We start from the raw sequence: 17560 nt of genomic DNA on the forward strand, positions 1-17560 counted from the left end.
ACAGCAACACTAACCTCCCTGTTTCATTATAAATCCACTGAATTCGTAGACTGACAAGATATTTTAGTACATAATAATATCAAAGACAACAGAAAGACAGAACACCAACCTACAGTTTAACAATTCAAACAGTTTTTCTACAGACTACAAAGGTGTCGTGGCCTGCGGCGCCCCCTGCTGTCCACATACAGACACCACAGACTGGGTGCAGCTGGTTTGACTGGTTAGGAAAGTTACAATGACTTCTGGACAAATACCTAAGAAAATCCTCGTCTTAACGCCTCAATGACGCTTATTTGTTATTATGTCAAAGGTCAGGATTAGTCACGTTGTTCTCAGATTGTTATATATTCTTCTTTCGCACATAGAGCCGTGCCTTTACCTTACAAAAGCGAAGACTCCCTTTAAATCAAGCGAAAGCAGAGAGGAGATCCGCGGGGAGGGCAAAGTAAACAAACTAGCTTGCTAACAGGCTAACGTCGGCACAACCGCTGCTCAGGTCAACACCGCCGCAGGGATGTGAACCAACGAAGCCGCGTCCATTTCCACACCGACCCGGTCAGCAAAGCAATCAAACAGAACAGCTCAGAAGTGTCGAGTTTCTATAGATTGCAAGCTACAACATGGAATCTGACTGAGCTTTACAGCTAACGACCTAGCTCCATAGCTTGGCAGGTGCCCCCTCGAAAGTCTTCCTCCGACGCCTCCGACTATTCTGACGAACGTTCCGCAAAACAAACGGAGTAACAGACATTTACTCTCCAAAATGTGTTTATTTCTCAGACTAACAGAGAAACTTGGGCATTAATAAATAAAAATACTGCAACATTTTTGAAAGAATAAAAAGCACAGGAGAGTTTTTTTGTTTCTTCAAACTAAATTGCATTTTTACAGAAAGGAAAAATACTAAAAAGAAAAATACATATTCAGTCAGTTTTCCAATTAATTTTCTGCCTTCTGACCAATAGTCTGATTTGATGTTGGCACTTCTGAAGGAACAGGCAGACCGGAGGAATTGTGGGAATGTTTGGAGCGCTTCCCTCTGTGCACCGTGTCGCCTCCGTTCTCTCCCTCCTCGCGCTCCAGCCGGCCTCTCTTCACAAAATGTTCGATCCTGGACTCCAGGCTCTCGCAGCACGGACGCTCCAGCAACGGCCGGTAGTTTCTCTGTCTGGTGCCTTCTACCAGCCAGCAAAGGTGAGAGGACGAGCCACCTGTGTGTGTAGAGAGACAAAAGAAAAGCTGAACCCAGAGCAACTTTAAAGTAAACTTCCAAATCTAAACTTGCAGGATGTGGGAAGTCTTGGGAAGGCGATTCAGAATTTCTCACCTCTGGCCTCCAAACCCTGGATCATCCCGAGGAGGACATGGGTCTTGACCGCGCTCTGCGTCCAGTGTTGCTGCAGCGAGGCCAGGACGTGGTTGGCCTCCTCAGCTTCCTGTTGCCAGCTCAGCCCCTCAAAGTGGCAGTCGTACAGCACCAGAGGGTAATCTACTGCCATGCTGGGGGAAAGGGAGGGAAACGTTTAAGAAAAGGATTCATTACCAGGAGAGTTCTTTTCACACGGATGTCCTCACCTGTACTGAGGCTTCCTGGGGTTATTCTCCACATCCAGCAGCTGATCAATGATCTCTGGGGCCTCCAGCTTCTGCCCAATCAGGAGTAGCACTGCCATCAAGCAGCGAACCTGCAGCGTAAAAATTAAAGCAAATTCACCAACTGGTCCTAAGACACCACAAACCTCCTTCTTCAAAGCACTGACATGGTGCGTACCTGGTGGTAAAGGAAGGCGAGTCCTTTGATCTCAAAGATGTAGACATCATACTGGTCAGCGGTTGAGGCGTCTGGAGAACACACAGGTTTGACTGAGGCGGACAGGATGGTCCTCTCAAACTGCAGGACGCCGTTGCCCACGTCCATTTTGCACAGGTTGCGAAAGTCGTGGGTGCCCTCGTATCTGTTTGGGTGTCAGGAGAGACGAGATGAGAATCCCATGGAAACAAAACCTCTAAAAATAGAAGCTTATATTAGAATAAATCATCTCTGTTTAACCTTTTTGCTGCCTCTGCCATTAACGCCACATCCAAGGACCCGCGGGGGAAGTAGTAGCGGTACGTGCGGGACTGGCAGTCGAATCGTGCGCTGAAGCCTTCAGGCGCCGGAGCCCAGTCCAGGATCCTGATGTCTGGCGGCAGGACTCTGTTCAGCATCTTTACGTAGGGAACCTCCGGGGCGCCGGCGGCTTTCTTGGTAGCGACGTCCACACTGACAGGGAGTGTGACACCCACACCTCCACAGAACTGTGTGGAGCGCAGGTCTATGGTTATGACCTGGGGACAGAAATGAGAAATCAATGACATCCTCAATTCCCTGTAATGATTGTGTACTTAACTTTCTTCTTCAGTGGCCTCACCTGAGAGAAGGCGCTGACCCCCTTGTCGGTGCGACCACAGCGGTGATAGTTGGAGCCCTGGCGGTCCTGGATCAGCCGCGTCTTCAGCAGAGCCTCGAACAGCCGGGCCTCCACCGTGTTGTCCGTGTTCTCCTGGACCGCGAAGCCCTGGTAGGCCCAGCCCAGGTAGGCCAGCCGCAGGGCCACGTGACGCCGGGGGTGAGCCGAGAAATCAAACGGACGTCCCTTGACTGCTCTTCTACCCTTTTTGCCGCTGCTCACAGGTTTACAGTCTACCTCCTCCTCCTCCACTCCATGTCCATTTCCTGCTCCATCTCCTCTCAGCTGGGACTTGAGCCTCTCCACCTCCCCCTCCAGCTCCTTTATCCGCTGGACCAAAGCTTCTGACATGCTGGTTGGAAAGAGATCAACCAGTTATCATCTATTTAATGTGATTCTATATTTATTTGAGAATCACTTCAAGAATGAACAATACGTTTCATTAACATAACTGAATACAAACCCCAATGCCCCAAAACAAACAAGAATCAATGCTACATGTTCACTTGTGAATAACAATCCTGCTCGTTCAGTCGATAATGGCACAAACATCACATTAAGTCCTGAGTCGGCGTCTTTACCTTGGATCTCCCGTGTGTTGTTGCTATGTTTTGGTCCACGCTACTCGGCTGCACGCGCTTCCGGTTCCTCTCAGGCTCATCCGGGGTTTTCTCCAGCGGGACAAACGTCGAAGGCGGATCTGTTTCCTGCCGGGAACTCTGGGAAATGTAGTTTACTACTACGCGAGTCGAATCCACACGTTTTCGAGGGTTTTAGCGGCTTTTAGATTAATACTTTTGAAGTCACTTTAAGGAAATATGACGTGGCTTTTAAAGCAACGTCTACATTACGCTGCAGTACACGAATACAAAGTAACAATGGTGAGTATTTACTGCGACTGTCTTACATCATCGTTGTATGAAACATCTAAATATTATATACATGTAAATATCGACAGACAAGAAGATAAATGCATCTTGAACGTGCAAAGAACTTCAGTTTAAAGTGATTATTATTCTCCCCGTATGGTTGGTCGTGTGTGTGTGTTTTAGGATGATAACACCTCAGCCCGTGTTTTCATAGTTCCTGACGCGCACACATCCCGAGCATCACACCCAAGACCTGCGAGGAGACAAAGGTCAGACGTCACTGGCGGCAAAGTAACCCACAGACAGGTCAGAGGAGGAGAAGAAGAAGAAGAAGAAATTAATTCTAGATTCCCACAACCTGAGGCGAACAATATGAACTCTGTTTCGTTATCACTCAAGTTTCCCCTACATTCCAAATGTCTGTCATCTAATTAATATTCCTTACAAATACCAGAAAATGCTAATTTTGCCTCTAAATCATTATTATTATTGGACGTTTCTGCTTTATCTGAGAGTTCTGCAGTAAAGTGTGTGTGTGTGTGTGTGTGTGTGTGTGTGCTCGTGTATGGTGTGTGTGTGTGCGCCAAACTCCTTTAGAGGAATAAAGATGTTGCAGAGGAGACGATGGCTGCAGCAGAGATGCAAAGTGATCGCAGTGATACGACTTGAACTGTTGTGACACACGATCTTATGAAAATGAACAGGTGGCACAATCGTACAGTCCAATATCTCATGTCCCAACCAAACCTCACCTCCTGACGCTCAAACCCAGAAGAAGAGATGTCCAGGTAATGTATTTAACTACAATTAATCATGGAAACACACACCCAGAAAGAAGTCGTCCACACTGATACAAGGAAAGAGTTTGTATATGTGTGTGTGTAGTGTTGTGGTGTGTGAGATCTCTCGTCTGTCAGCGTTGCTTCATAAGTGAGTCACTCAGACGTGCCGTGAATCCCCCCCCACACACACAGCAGCCATTTCGATTGACACATTGTCACGACATAGAGTAAAGTGATACATCAGTCTGAATGAAAACAAGTTAAAGTTTAAGCTGCACTTTATTGTGAAATTCCACCACTGCATTTTAAGCATTTCCAGGTCCAGATTGTTATCCGGAGCCAAACCAGATGCCTGTTGATAGTCTATAATGAGACACACATTAAGTTTGGTGGATTAGTTTTGAAATAACTCACGAAAAAACGTCCAATTAAAACAGCCTCATCTTCCAATGATAACAACAATGGGGGAGTAAATCCTTGCATCTGCTTCAAAATATAATGAATTCTTCTAAATTATCCTACAAAAACACAAACAAACCAAGCAGAAACAGAACTTTCTTTGTTCAGAGATGCAATTTGGTCTCTGTGAAGATCGTTACATGAAATTCTACCTATTATTAATCTAATTGTGATCATTCCAGACGTGCAGCGGTGCATGAGGAAGAATTTCTGCCCCTGGCTGAGAGCCCCGAATCAAAGCATTGCACTTTGACCTCCTTTGTGTGCGCGTGAGTGTGTGTGTGTGTGTGAGCTCAGTCTTTCTGTCTTAGCAGGCTGCAGCACGTCATCTATTTCACTTTAACTTGCCTGCTGCATTTCAAAACGCCATTAAGTCTTTGAGGGATTTCATGGGAACAGGATGTAAACAATTTCGTTGGAATACTGCAAGAGAGGAGAACATTGTCCTGGCCCCTCCCATCTTCCTGTTTGGAGTTCTGAAGAATCGGCCCAAACCTTCTGTGATTTCCTTATGATAGCGCTAATTGTGTAGGAAGAGGCGCAGCGGTGAGAGGATAAGAGAGTCCAATATTATTATCATGTTTGATTGTTGTTCCATCTTGAGTTAGTGTTGGTCAGTTACTGTAAAGCGTAAAGAGTTAAGAATCCTGCTTTCCCCTGACGCATCAATCATCAGGCTGCCCTCAGTTTTCACAGGCTAAAGTAAATTCGGGCCTCTCAACATGTGGTGCTGGTTACGCAAGCTGAAGTGAAGTGTTTTCTTACGGTCTCCCACTGCCCACTAATGAGTGAAACATGCACATTGGGAGAATTACAGCTGTACATTAGACAACAACATGCTGCCCCAAGAGTCCCTGGGAACCTTTTCATGTTTACTTCCCAGACTAATGACTCATAAAACAATGATTATGGAAAGGTAGGAATTTATCTTTACACACATAAGCAAAGAAACATAGAACATACATGAAAACAGAAGCAAACTGGAAGAAAATCTTTAAATAGATGAAGAAATGATGAAGTTCTTGTCTAACCATTGAAACCGTGAGAGGCAGATTAGAGTAAAACCAGTCTGCAGGGAACAATCGTGTAACAAAAGGTAAAGCAGCACACCTTGGCCACGCCCGCACGGCTGCCATACGATCCTCCGTACCCATAGACATTAAAGCCGCCTCATCTGAAAGGTGCCCAGGTTACCTTTTGTTGTCACGTGGTCGAGCTCATCGCCAGCCATCTCAAGTCAAAACAGAAAGTCACCTCTCCCTGTTTTTTTTGCTGTTGCCTTCAGATGCAAATGCTGGCAGACTGAGGCTGTCCCACTGGCTCGGCTTCATTCCTGACTGACGGTGCCCTCGGCGTCACAGAGCTGGAGGCCGGATTCATGTTGGTGACTGTTTACAAGGGGGGGAGACATGGCGGAGAGAAGCCGGGAGTGGAGAGATGTGATTACTCACTGAGAGGAGAGCCACCAGGTAAGAATGTTCCTCTTCTTCCTCTTCTTCTTCTTTTGCTGTGTCACTGCCCATCTGTTTGTGATCTCTGCTATCGTCAGGCCCCACATGTTTTGGTTCTCCTACACACTTCCTGTCATCTCCCTCCCTCTCTCTCTCTTTCTCTCCCTCTCCTGTTTTCGGCCACATGTGTGTCCTCCTCTCCCCTTTGATCTCCTCACAGAGGGGACGGAGGGGGCTGGACGTCCGTGTTTGTTAGTCGGCCTTCTGATAAAACCAGATCTTTCCTGTCGGGGTTGAGCAGTGGGGTCGTGGCACTGCCTCTCCCCCTGGTAGCAGTTCAGAACACGTGTGAATAGAGAGGAGGAGGAGGGAGACATGAACATTCTGAGGCACACAGAGGAGGAGAAGGCGTGACTGAGTGCTGGCTTGTTTCTCCATCAGCTGTTCGCCTGGTAATCGGCTCTGCACGAGGATGGAGAACAATGGTTCCAAGCCAAAGACCTTCGTGTCCACTTTTCGGGTGAACCTAAAGCCATCCGGGCCTTGCCGTGCCAAAGAGCACACAAAGAATGGACTGGATAACACCGACAGGGCGGAGAAGGGAAACAACAAACTGGGAATCTCGTCTCCACCAGGTAAAGGCTGCGAAAACCGAATCACAGAGTTCCAACGTCAATCTGCTTTCTCTTAAGCGCTTTGCATAAACAAAGACCCGTCATCAAATCCAGCAAATCTAGAATCTGTTAGCTCGCATGTGTGTGTGTCACCATGTTTACTCCCCTGAGGCTCTGTCACAAAGTGTTGATAACAAGACGAGTGTGTGTGATGTGATGTTGCTAATGTTGAAAGGACTGTGAAGTTAGGCATATGCACACACACCCCTACCCCCCCACACACACACACACACACACACACACACACACACACACACACACAGCTGACATTTAACTCTCCTTTGGGTCTCCCCATTACACACTCTGGACATACCAGTATAAACACATGTGGCGTGAAAATCAACATGTCAACTTTCTCACATTGGCACACTTGTTGTTGTTGTTGTTGAAGGAATGAACATCAAGGCAATTTATGCACTATTATTAGATGAGTCAGTGTTTACCAGTTTACTTACTTACGGTAAATGATGACAGAAACAAATTGGCCCCTGGGCTGTTTTGTCATTTGGCACCCGAAGGACCCGTGACCTGGTTTTGCTTCTCTCTAGATGCCAAGCCGACGCCCCCCCAGGCCCTGGAGGCCCCCGGCTTTACCCAGCCCCTCCAGGACTGCACCGTCTGCCAGGGAAGTGATGCCACATTTCAAGGTGTTATCGCAGGAAGTCGGCCTGTGAGCGTTTCCTGGATACACAATGGTCAGTGAAGGATGACATCGCTTCCTTTTTCATCAGAAGACTTGCTAGAGAATTAATTACTGTTTGAGCAGGGAAATGCCTTCAGCTAATGTATACAAATGTACTGTGTGTGTGTGTGTGTGTGTGTGTGTGTGTTCGTCCATCACTTCTTGGCATTCAGATGAGAGGGTGTGTTCCACTAAGACTTCCTTCCAGAATGGCGTTGCCAGGTTGGCTTTGACTCAGTGTTCACCAGGCGATGCTGGGGTCTACACGTGCGTGGCTGAGAACGCGGCGGGGAAACGGTCAAGCAGCGCCACGCTGCACGTCACAGGTACGACAGGAGCGAGACGCCGACGCAGCTCAGATGTTTGCTTCGTTAATTAATGCAGTATGATTGCATTTGTTGTTTGTTCGGGAAAGGAATGGAAACAAAAGGAAGGCAGGAGGTGGAGGAGGATGAGTCAGCTGAAGAGCAAAGGCCACACAATGAAGAGAGAGAGAGAGACAAAGAGAGAGGGAGAGAGAAAGGTACACTTCTGTTTGCCCTCCTAAAAGAATCTGTCATTGTTCTACATCCATAAACACACACAACCCTCTGCTCTGCTCTGAGATTCAACTCAACCTCATTTTAATTCTTTCTTTTTAATTTCATACCCACACCTTATTATTATTTTGTTTTTATTATTATTATTATTATTAAACCTTAGCCTTCTTATCTGATCCTTCTGATCACACTTTTTGCATCTTTTTTTCATTTTTTTTTCTTTTTTATACTATTTAAGTCAATTGGTCTCCATGGTTACCCCATTGTTAAATCAAATCTGTACAGCATTTTGAGCTACATGTAAAAATATATAAAAAGTGCGATTTAAATAAAGTTTCCAATTGCAAAAAAAAGTCACGTAGCAGCCAAAACTGCTAGAATATCCAATTACAATGCAGCAACCTCAGAAAATCATCAAAATAACTTTGCTGAGTAAAACTGAACGCCTCCACGCTGAAGCGCTGCAGTAAAAAGAGCTCATGTAGTGATTGTGCTCCATGAGGCAGAACACAGCTGCCTCTGATTACACACACACACACACCAAACATGGCCCCTCATGGCTGATTGGTTTGGTGCTTCTTAAGCGCCGCCTTGCGTCTGCCCGCCTCTCCACACACACATCACACACAGGTGAGCAGAGGATCCCTGTGGAGCCACCAAGTTTAGTCCCAAACTGCATTTATTTCTGCTTAAATGTCTCCTATTTGTCCCCAGAACCTGTTGTGGAGTTTCTGGACCCACCGGAGCAAGTGGAGGTCCGGGTGGGAGAGCGGGCCAAGCTGCTCTGTGAGTTCAGCAGCACCTCTGCCCCTGTGGCCTGCTGCTGGATCTACAACAAAGACAAGGTTAGCAAACAGACACAAACATGACGGCTGACATTTGACCCCTCCAGGTTATGAACCCTCTGTGTTCTTCCTCTGGTGTTTCCCCCTGCAGGTGGTGGTGGGAGGCCCACAGACGTCTGTCAGCAGCAGTGAGAGGCAGAGCAGCGTTGAGATCTCTCAGGCGTGTCCGGAAGACACCGGCTCGTACACGGTCGTAGTACGAAACCGAAGAGGCTCGGCACAACACACAGTTTCTCTCAGTGTCATAGGTCAGAATAAGAACCTGCAAATACTCAGATGTTGCATTTGTCGTTGTGAGAGCTGCTGGCAGACTCCTTTGGTTTCTCCCCAGACCGACCCGACCCGCCAGCGTCCCACCCCGTGGTCTCCAAGCTGTCCAGCCAGTCCCTGGTCCTGTCCTGGACCGGCCCGTGCTTTGACGGGGGCACAGCCGTGTTGGGCTACATCGTAGAGGTCAGAGAGGAGAGTTCAGACGAGCCGGGGCCCTGGAGCAAAGTGACGGGCTGCTGTAAGAACACCTCCTACCAGGTGCGGTCGGGCCTGGAGCCTCTGGGACATTATCGCTTCCGGGTCAGAGCTTACAACTTTGCGGGCATCAGCGACCCGAGCGAGGAGTCGAACTGTGTCACCATGGCAACTACACGTTAGTGATCAATTGGATTTTGTTTGAATTTTCTGAAATGAAAGACCGAGTGTTTTCACTGAGGCGCATGTGTGTGTTTTTGTATAGAACCGGAGACGGAAGATCCTCACTCATACGTCACAGTGACCATTGACACAACACACAAGGTCAAGGATCACTACAACGTGCACGAGAAGCTGGGAGTGTAAGCATGGATTCTGTCGTAGAAACATAGAAACACACCATTTAAAAGCAACAAATGTAGTCGCTGTAACGCTTTTGTGTCTCTTTCCCAGGGGGAAGTTTGGTCAGGTGTTCCGGCTGTCCCACATAGAGACGGGCCAGGTGTGCGCCGGGAAGTTCTACCGGGGTCGCACCTCCAGGGAGCGGACGGCTGCTCGCAAAGAGATCGAGCTGATGAACTGCCTCCACCACCCCAGGCTGGTCCAGTGCCTGGCTGCATACCAGACGCGCCCGGAGATGGCCATGGTCATGGAGTAGTGAGTGAAAGGAAACTTAAACAGTCTGCTTAAAGTGCCACCATGTTGTTGGGTGATACTGGAGGTTGCCGTGGTGTTACTAGATGGATGGACAGATACTGGGATAGAGATGGATTGATGATGGTTTGTCCCTCTGTCCAGCATTGCCGGCGGCGAGCTCTTTGAACGCATCGTGGACGAGAACTTTGAGCACACGGAGCCCACCAGCTCCCGCTACATGCAGCAGATCCTGGAGGGCATGCAGTACGTCCACAAGCAGAACATCGTCCACCTGGACCTCAAACCCGAGAACATCGTGTGTGTGGACCCCACCGGCACCAGGCTCAAGATCATCGACTTCGGCTTGGCGAGTAAACTGGGTGGGTGACAGGACTGGGATCTTATGACCTTTTGTGGTGAATGTGTACTGAAGATCTGTAAATACTTAGCTCACAGGGGGATAGCAGATGACATTTCCTGTTTGTACTGTAGTGAAACAGCCGAGGCTCGGATCCTTTTAAGGTCCGTTTGAAGACAAACATGCCTTAATGGGCTGGCAGAGATTGTTGTTCTGCAATAGTTGCAATCAATTTGTGCAGACTTGTGACTCCAGCTTGTCGACTGAAATGTTTGTGTGTAAAGTCATGGCTGCGTGATAAGGAGTGGAGATTAATGAATCCAGTCTGCCAGAGGATTGCTTATTTTATAAACTTGGCGAAAAATAATGAGACGATATCAAACTTGGCATAAAGCTACACTGTTTGGCGACAAAGTAACGTTTACAGTGGTGTGTGTGTGTGTGTGTGTGTGTGTGTGTGTGTGTGTGTGTGTGTGTGTGTGTGTGTGTGTGTGTGTGTGTGTGTGTGTGTGTGTGTGTGTGTGTGTGTGTGTGTGTGTGTGTGTGTGTGTGTGTGTGTGTGTGTGTGTGTGTGTGTGTGTGTGTGTGTGTGTGTGTGTGTGCGCTCTACTGTCCTGTGCATCAGAGGACAGCACACCTCTGATGGTGATGCACGGCACGCCTGAGTTTGTGGCTCCCGAGGTGATAAACTACGAGCCTGTGGGCCTGGAGACGGACATGTGGAGCATCGGGGTCATCTGCTTCATCCTGTGAGTCAAAGCAACACACGCAGAAGGCCATTTTAAGTTTGCACGAACAGCTGAAATGTGCTTTATTAGTTCTTTAATCTTTACAGTAATACATTTGGAAGTAGTTCCCTCTTAAATGTACCATCATAACCCTTCTTAATGACTAAAAATGTGCTTTGACGCCCTCTGTTGGTGGTATGTTGGTCTCACAGCTCAGACCTCAAAGTTGCTGCTGCCACGTTTCTTGAAGCACGCAGAGTTTCAGTCACACCCAGTTGTTTTGTGACATTTAAGTCTTAATTCCCTTGATGGGTTTCGATTGTGACTTATGTTAATACCTTGTCTTGTGCATATAGACTCTAGACTCATTTAAACTGGCCTCTAACTCCTGGTTTTGTGTGCCAGGCTCAGCGGCGAGTCGCCCTTCCAGGGGAACAGCGACGCAGAGACTCTGGCCCAAGTCACCACTGCCTACTACGAGTTTGACGAAGAGAGTTTTGAGGACATCTCGGATGACGCCAAGGACTTCATCGGCTCCCTGCTGAAGAAGGATCGGAGGTTAGGGGAACTCTGGTTATTAGGCTTTGAATACTGAATGACGCATTTAATTTGTTCTAAACTCTCTCTCTCTCCTCTCCTTGTGCTGTAGATGCAGGCTGTCCTGCACTGAGGCTCTGGCCCACAGATGGATGCTGTCCTTCACTCCTCTGAACCGCAGGGCCACCAAGTCCCTCAACAAGGAGAAGATGAAACGCTTCTTAGCAAAGCGCAAGTGGAAGGTGACTCGGCTGTTTAAGGGCTCAAACTGTATTCTAGTTTTAAAGTCATGATTGTAAAGCTGCGATCCACTCCGAAGAGAAAGAAGTAGTTGACTTGTTAAGTTTAGTTTAGGGGAAATGATTGTCAGCCTGGATGGAGAGGCAGTGTTCTTATCAGTGCTTCTTCTTGCCTCATGTTGACCTTCATGTTAATTGTCCGTTGTGGACCCGAGGCTCCGTTGTCATCCGGTGGTATTTCTCCTTTTATTCCAAGAAAACCGGCAAGGCTGTTTTGGCCCTGACGCGAATGGCTCTGCTCTCCAACAGACCAAACTCCCCCAGCGGTCTGACAGAGGGTAAGACAGATAAAGACACACACACACACACACACGCACGAACACACACACACCATGCCCTCCAACGTCCTGGAGCTACATGTGGCAAATGACTCACCGTTCAGATGGCCACTTCAAGTTCACCCCTTTTGTGATCACTCGAGCCTCGTCTTCATCCTCCTCCTCCACCCCCTCCCTCTCACACAGAGGCAGGATGGAGCCCAGAGGCAGAGGAGGCCATCCAATCCCTGGACAAGCGTCTTCAGAGCGAGCCGCGCTTCCAGCAGGTCCTGAAGGACACCGCCCGTCCTCAAGGAGCCAAAGCTCAGCTGACGTGCCTCATTCATGGTAGATCAACCACTTTAATCCACTTTGTGAAAGTAAGGAATAATTCTAAATGCTTTTGAATGATGTCATCTGGATCCCAGGTTACCCAGAGCCGCAGGTGGAGTGGCTTCAGGACGGGAGGCCACTGGAGGACTCGTCCAGAACAACGGCGGAGCAACACGAGGACGGGCTCTGCTCGCTGGTCCTGGCCGACTTGAGGCCTTCGGACTCTGGGGTTTACGTGTGCAGAGCCATCAATGAGCTGGGGGAGGCGCTGTGCTCTGCCAAACTGACAGTAGAGGTGTGAGGGACAACAACAGCTTCTGAGTCGTTCACTTGGAAGGGGACACTTCATCATAAGTCTATTGGATGAGACACACAGGACGCTTTCACTTTATTTCAAGGCTTAACGGTGTGTTGTTGTTTTATCAAGAGATTTTAAGGGGAACACACACACTCACTTTGGTTTCACAAGTCACCAGTTATATTAGTGCACTTATTCAGTTGAGCAACATACTTACGGTCACATGGTTGAGGAGATCACGCAGCTATAATCTGTATATTTGCACATTTATAGTTAACAGATAAGATAGAAACACAAGTTTGAAGGTTTACGGTCCTGTGATGTTTCAAGTGCAGTTTGTTCTGTAGTGTAAACAGAGCAGATATAAGGACGGTGCTCACCACTTTAGATTAGCTTTTATTCATAATTTGACTTCTAATAAACTTTAAAATGTGATGTGTAACCAAACTACAGCATTTTTGTCCATTTATTGATTGTAATATCTTTCTCAACATCCCAGAACTTATTAATTCTAGACCCCCGTTTGTTTGAAGATGACGATGCTTTCACGATGGCAAACCTACTGAAATGCTCACAAGGTTCTTTTCCATGTTAGTTTCATATTTATTATACTTGGAAATTAGGAGGCAGCATCAGAAATTTCCCATATTAACAAAATCTAGAGCCTAAACACAAAGAACAGGCCATCCAATCACAACTCAGAGTAAGATAAACTTCCCAATCCCCAAAAAGGAAATCGTATTGCTCCTTTTAATGCAAAATCATTCTACACAGGCGTCCTCTTCCTCTTCCTCCTCCAGCCGCCATCGCTCGATTAAAAACGCATCATTTAAAAAACCGGTGAAAGGTCGTTCAGGCACAGAGTCTGGGGTCGACGAGGTGAGCGGCTTTGTTTGATTTGCAGCAGTGACAAAGCGACCGTCTCACACTTCGGGAAGGCAACGTTTCCTCACGCGGCTCAGCCATTTAAGCGTGCGTGTCAGGAGAGGAGGAGGAGGAGGGGCGGCGAGCGAAGCAGTGTGGGCCCGCACGGTCCTAAGATGGTCTGGCTGGTATTTGCCTCTGATGGATTCTCTCCTGGAGAAGATTCCAGGCCTTGGTTACCTAAAACACGGCACACAAAGGGAGAGTGATTACCCTAATGTGTTTGAGAAGCAAATCCAAGTGTGTGTATGTGTGTGTGAGGGAGTGTGTGTGTCCCCCACCTGTTTATGTGTGACCTCTGGGTCCCACAGTGTGCTGAGCAACACGTTGGCCTGCTCCATTCTCCTGGCGTTGGACCACTGGCTCTGCAGTCGACGTGAGGCTTCTTCTGCGCTCACGCCGTCCCGTTCTGTAATCCTCAACGCTGCCTAGAGGAGGAAGAAGAAGAGGAGGGTTCATGATGTGAGTGGATCTATACTGTCCTTCCCTGCGTCCCAAAGCTCTCCGCCTGTCTCCTCACTCAGGCTTAACTGACTGAGGACCGGACTGCATTACCTCCTCCTCTGGGATGATGGCGACCCAGACCTCGTGGGCCATGTCCTCCCAGCCGGCCTCCAGGAAAACCGCCGCATCCACCACACACACCTGCTTACCTGGAAACACAGGGTCAAGGGTCACGTGATCAGCGAGGGCGAACAAGGCTACAAGGGGATAGAAGTGTGAAGGTGGACAATCATTACCTTCTTCTCTGGCTTGGTTGATTCGCTCCTTGACCAGAAGCGCAATCTCAGGCCAGACGATGTCGGTCAGGGCTTTTAACCGCTCCTGTACGGAAACATCCACGGTAAATCATCAATATGAGACACGAGAGGGAGCTGAAACCTGACTTGAACCTAGATTTGACACGGTACCTGGTTTCCAAAGACTTTGTTTCCTAACGCTCGCCTGTTGATGCTCTTATCCTCATTGACGATATCTAAAACAAAACAAAGAGCTGTAACTTATAGGAGAGAACATTCAGATCTTTACTGTTGCATCAAGGAGTTCAATTGTTTCCTTTACCCGAGCCAAACTCCTGGATCACCCGGCCGTATGCCGTCGTGCCCTGCAGGTACGTCTCGTGGCCCAGCTTGTCGGCGTCGATCCAAACGGCTCCCAGGCCCTGCAGCCAGCGGGAAATGGAGCTCTTACCGCTGCTGCTGCAACCCGTGAGGCCGATCACGTACGGGAGCGGAGGGAGATGGGACGAGTCCTAGGAGAGAGGAGACGCCAAAACAGGAGATGGCAAAAATGTAACAAAAGGGACAACAAATTCACAGCTTCCATTGTACCTTGGCGTGTTACAAGACGAACACTTATCAGATTTGACCTCCAGCCTCTCCTCCTAGTTAAACATTACGCTTCCTGAATAGTCTTCACATACTTCACAGGACTTTGTTTTGAAACTACAACTCGAGCAAGAAAGCCGACTTCAGCTGTGGTCATGAATCTAAAATAAATGTGGCTCTCCAGACTCTAATGGGATTACAGCTTGCAGCCATTTAGGTTCTGCTTTGCAACCTCATCTATGGTAATGTGATGAAAGTGAGATGAATATGATGTTCCGATCTATCGTGACGCCAAGATGAAGGCCCAGTCTGTTACTGCATCCACAGCAATACAGGTGATGGGCTGAGGTCTGTTATCAGGGTGTAAACAGCATGGAGGCTCACTTTCAGGGGGTTGATCGGAGTCCCAAGGAGCCGTGAGCGTAAACTGGAGGAGCTGATTTTCTCCTCCTCCGCCTCGGTGCGGTGGACGTCCTTCAGCAGCTGGATCTCATGGAGCACGAGCGGTTGAAGACCCTGATCCAGGAAGAGGAAGAAGACACCAAACATCAGGTACTAATGTGTGTAAACATGTCAGGATCAACCCCACTCTCCACATTTCACCCCTTTGTTTACATTCTGGAGGCGTCTCTTGTTGACGGCTTCTCCTCCCCTCCTGGTCTCCTCGCTGACCACGATGCACTCCAGCAGGGGGTCGCACACCGACGAGCCGAAGGGGTCGTCCAGGGGCACCACCTCCACCTGCAGCGAGGGTTTGACGTCTCGCAGGAACTCGTGTAGCCTCTGGACCCGCAGAGAGTATGGCTCGATGAGTTCTTTCAACACCTTTTCTGAACGCCCGGGAGAGACAAAAGGAGGTCAGAGGTCAATCAATCACTGAATATGATGTAGTGCCATGAGGCTTTGCTCGGGACGACTCACTTTTCAGCATTTCTTGGTCACACACACCAATAAGGACCCTTCGACTGGCGAGCAGGCAGCAGATGTTGAGCAGCGTCTTGTGGGCGCCGTGGAGACGATCGAACGTCCCACCGACCACCACGTCGCTGAAAGTCGCCAAAGGTTCCTTGTTCCTTTCAGGCTCTTCCTCCGCTTCGGTTTGCTGCTGCAGCTTCTCCAGCTGCGGGTGAAGCAGCACGGAGGTGAGCTGCGGGGTGCAGACGTAGCAGTGGCCGGTGTATCTCTGCAGACACTGGCTGACCTGGTGGGAGTGGCCTTGGTCTTGGTCTTGGTCTTGCACGGGAAAGTCTGTCAGCACCACCTCTGGAGAATGAGAGAGGCGTTGTGGCGTTGGGAAAGGGGAGTTTGAGATCGCAGCCCCGGTTGAAGCGATTGTCGGAGGGCAGACGTTGGTCACCAACACGCGGACGTCCAGGTGCCCGCACACGTCGGTGGCGTTGCTGTAAAGGCGGGTGATGGCGTTGGACAGGTCCGCCACGGGGGGGATGAACACGGGCCGGGCCTGGGCGCCATTGCTCAGGTTCAGGCCCGGGTGGAAGTGGACGTAAAGAGTCCGCTCCACCAGCTGGGCGGCTGAGCGGAGCACTGGGTTGATCCTCAGAGGAAGAGTGTGGAGAGGAGACGTCAGCACAAGAATCCCTGTGCTAAACATGGACATGTTAGAGGCCTGATGAAGAGGAGGAGGAGGAGGAGGAGGAGGAGTCCAGGGTCCCACAGGTGGACCAGCAAGAGGATAACCCTACTTTGGGAGAAACAGAGACCCAGATGAGGAACACATTTTACTTATTATGACTCTACCTCGGTTTCATGTTAGAATCAGCTGTGCTTTATGTTTGATGTGATTCTCCTGCAGTCTATTCTTCTAGCTTTGCCTGACCTCCGCCCTGCCCCTTGCAGCCAATCTCAGACCGTCCTCGCCATGCACATCACCCTAGCTGTGGGTCGCTGTTCTTCTTGAAGGCTACTTGATGTCATCTTACAGTTGGTGAGTGACATTGGATTACAATTAGTTTGGATCGGTACCATTGAGCTGCTTCCTACTGCAACCTGGTGATCGCCTGATCTGAACGTCATTAAATGAGGCTTAATGAATCTAAACTTGTATAGCGATTTAAACTTCAGTTAGGTGCAGTTATGGGTTCAGTGCCTTGCTCATGAACACTTCGACAGGCTTCAGGAATTGAACCAGGAACCGATCGCCTACTTATCCCAGGTAAATGTTTTGACTTTCTGACCCGGACACTCCCATTGTGTCAACTCAATGGTGTTTAGCTGGAGGCGCTTACGTGCTAATTAGCTCGTGTCTGTTAACGTCTACAGATCGATCGTGATTGATTTCAAATCAGATGATCGCGACATTTGTAAAAGTACCGAGGTGCGGCCTTGCGCGCTTGGCGTGACCTTACCTCGGAGCCTCTGAGCGGCCAATCTGAGAGCGGCGTGGGGCAGAAGGGTGGAAGTCGCTATTGCACTATGCATTAGCGGTAACGCTCCCGGAGTGAAGCGATCTGACACCGGATGTTGTCGGCCGGTTATCCGCCGCCACTAACGCACATCTGAGCGCCGCGATCTGGACACTTCGGCGGTCATTCCCAGTCTGGCTCCCATGGAATCACTCAACTACCGCTAGAGGATGTCAAGACTGGAAAGAGGATGTTTTGGATGGTCACGTGACTTGATAGA

At 48.9% G+C, this 17560-nt stretch overlaps 5 protein-coding genes across 9 annotated transcripts in view; 1 reads left to right on the forward strand and 4 right to left on the reverse strand.

The window, feature by feature from the left end:
• dcakd (dephospho-CoA kinase domain containing) overlaps nt 1–694 on the reverse strand; it is a 2768-nt gene extending 2074 nt beyond the window's left edge. The window contains exon 1 of the mRNA XM_076151991.1: nt 383–694. The gene's annotated coding sequence lies outside the window, so the exon portion shown is untranslated. The remainder of the gene's footprint in view (nt 1–382) is intronic.
• LOC143002060 (uncharacterized) overlaps nt 1–12824 on the reverse strand; it is a 26025-nt gene extending 13201 nt beyond the window's left edge. Inside the window, exon 1 of the mRNA XM_076151996.1 lies at nt 12819–12824. The gene's annotated coding sequence lies outside the window, so the exon portion shown is untranslated. The remainder of the gene's footprint in view (nt 1–12818) is intronic.
• On the reverse strand, nt 816–5800 carry pus3 (pseudouridylate synthase 3). Of its 5 annotated transcripts, none has more exons than XM_076151989.1 (9): nt 5674–5800; nt 3517–3575; nt 3035–3160; nt 2415–2805; nt 2054–2331; nt 1775–1958; nt 1579–1688; nt 1331–1503; nt 816–1214 (listed from the first exon to the last, which is right to left on the reverse strand). In XM_076151989.1, exons 4-9 carry the CDS (start codon nt 2802–2804, stop codon nt 943–945), a joined length of 1407 nt encoding a protein of 468 aa, XP_076008104.1. In that variant the 5' UTR covers nt 2805; nt 3035–3160; nt 3517–3575; nt 5674–5800; the 3' UTR covers nt 816–942. The 5 variants fall into 5 exon arrangements, with proteins under 5 accessions (XP_076008104.1, XP_076008103.1, XP_076008102.1 ...); XM_076151988.1 differs by having other exon boundaries at nt 3035–3172; XM_076151987.1 differs by having other exon boundaries at nt 3035–3192.
• On the forward strand, nt 5931–13108 carry LOC143002055 (myosin light chain kinase, smooth muscle-like). Its single transcript, XM_076151983.1, has 17 exons — nt 5931–6032; nt 6456–6649; nt 7237–7383; nt 7544–7696; nt 7786–7893; nt 8624–8754; nt 8846–9002; nt 9086–9397; nt 9485–9581; nt 9673–9876; nt 10018–10235; nt 10839–10962; nt 11347–11499; nt 11591–11720; nt 11974–12055; nt 12242–12382; nt 12463–13108. Exons 2-17 carry the CDS (start codon nt 6487–6489, stop codon nt 12666–12668), a joined length of 2526 nt encoding a protein of 841 aa, XP_076008098.1. The 5' UTR covers nt 5931–6032; nt 6456–6486; the 3' UTR covers nt 12669–13108.
• coasy (CoA synthase) lies at nt 13100–17536 on the reverse strand. The gene is made up of 10 exons (XM_076151985.1): nt 17284–17536; nt 15839–16616; nt 15533–15747; nt 15302–15433; nt 14652–14841; nt 14501–14565; nt 14330–14414; nt 14145–14242; nt 13871–14017; nt 13100–13769 (listed from the first exon to the last, which is right to left on the reverse strand). Exons 2-10 carry the CDS (start codon nt 16533–16535, stop codon nt 13701–13703), a joined length of 1698 nt encoding a protein of 565 aa, XP_076008100.1. The 5' UTR covers nt 16536–16616; nt 17284–17536; the 3' UTR covers nt 13100–13700.
• Nucleotides 17537–17560: the final 24 nt, after the last annotated feature.

Source organism: Genypterus blacodes, unplaced genomic scaffold (genome assembly GCF_046128005.1).
Source record: "Genypterus blacodes isolate CSIRO-AG114 ecotype Tasmania unplaced genomic scaffold, CSIRO-AGI_Gbla_v1 ptg000055l_1, whole genome shotgun sequence".
In the NCBI taxonomy this organism is placed as follows: Eukaryota; Metazoa; Chordata; class Actinopteri; order Ophidiiformes; family Ophidiidae; genus Genypterus; species Genypterus blacodes.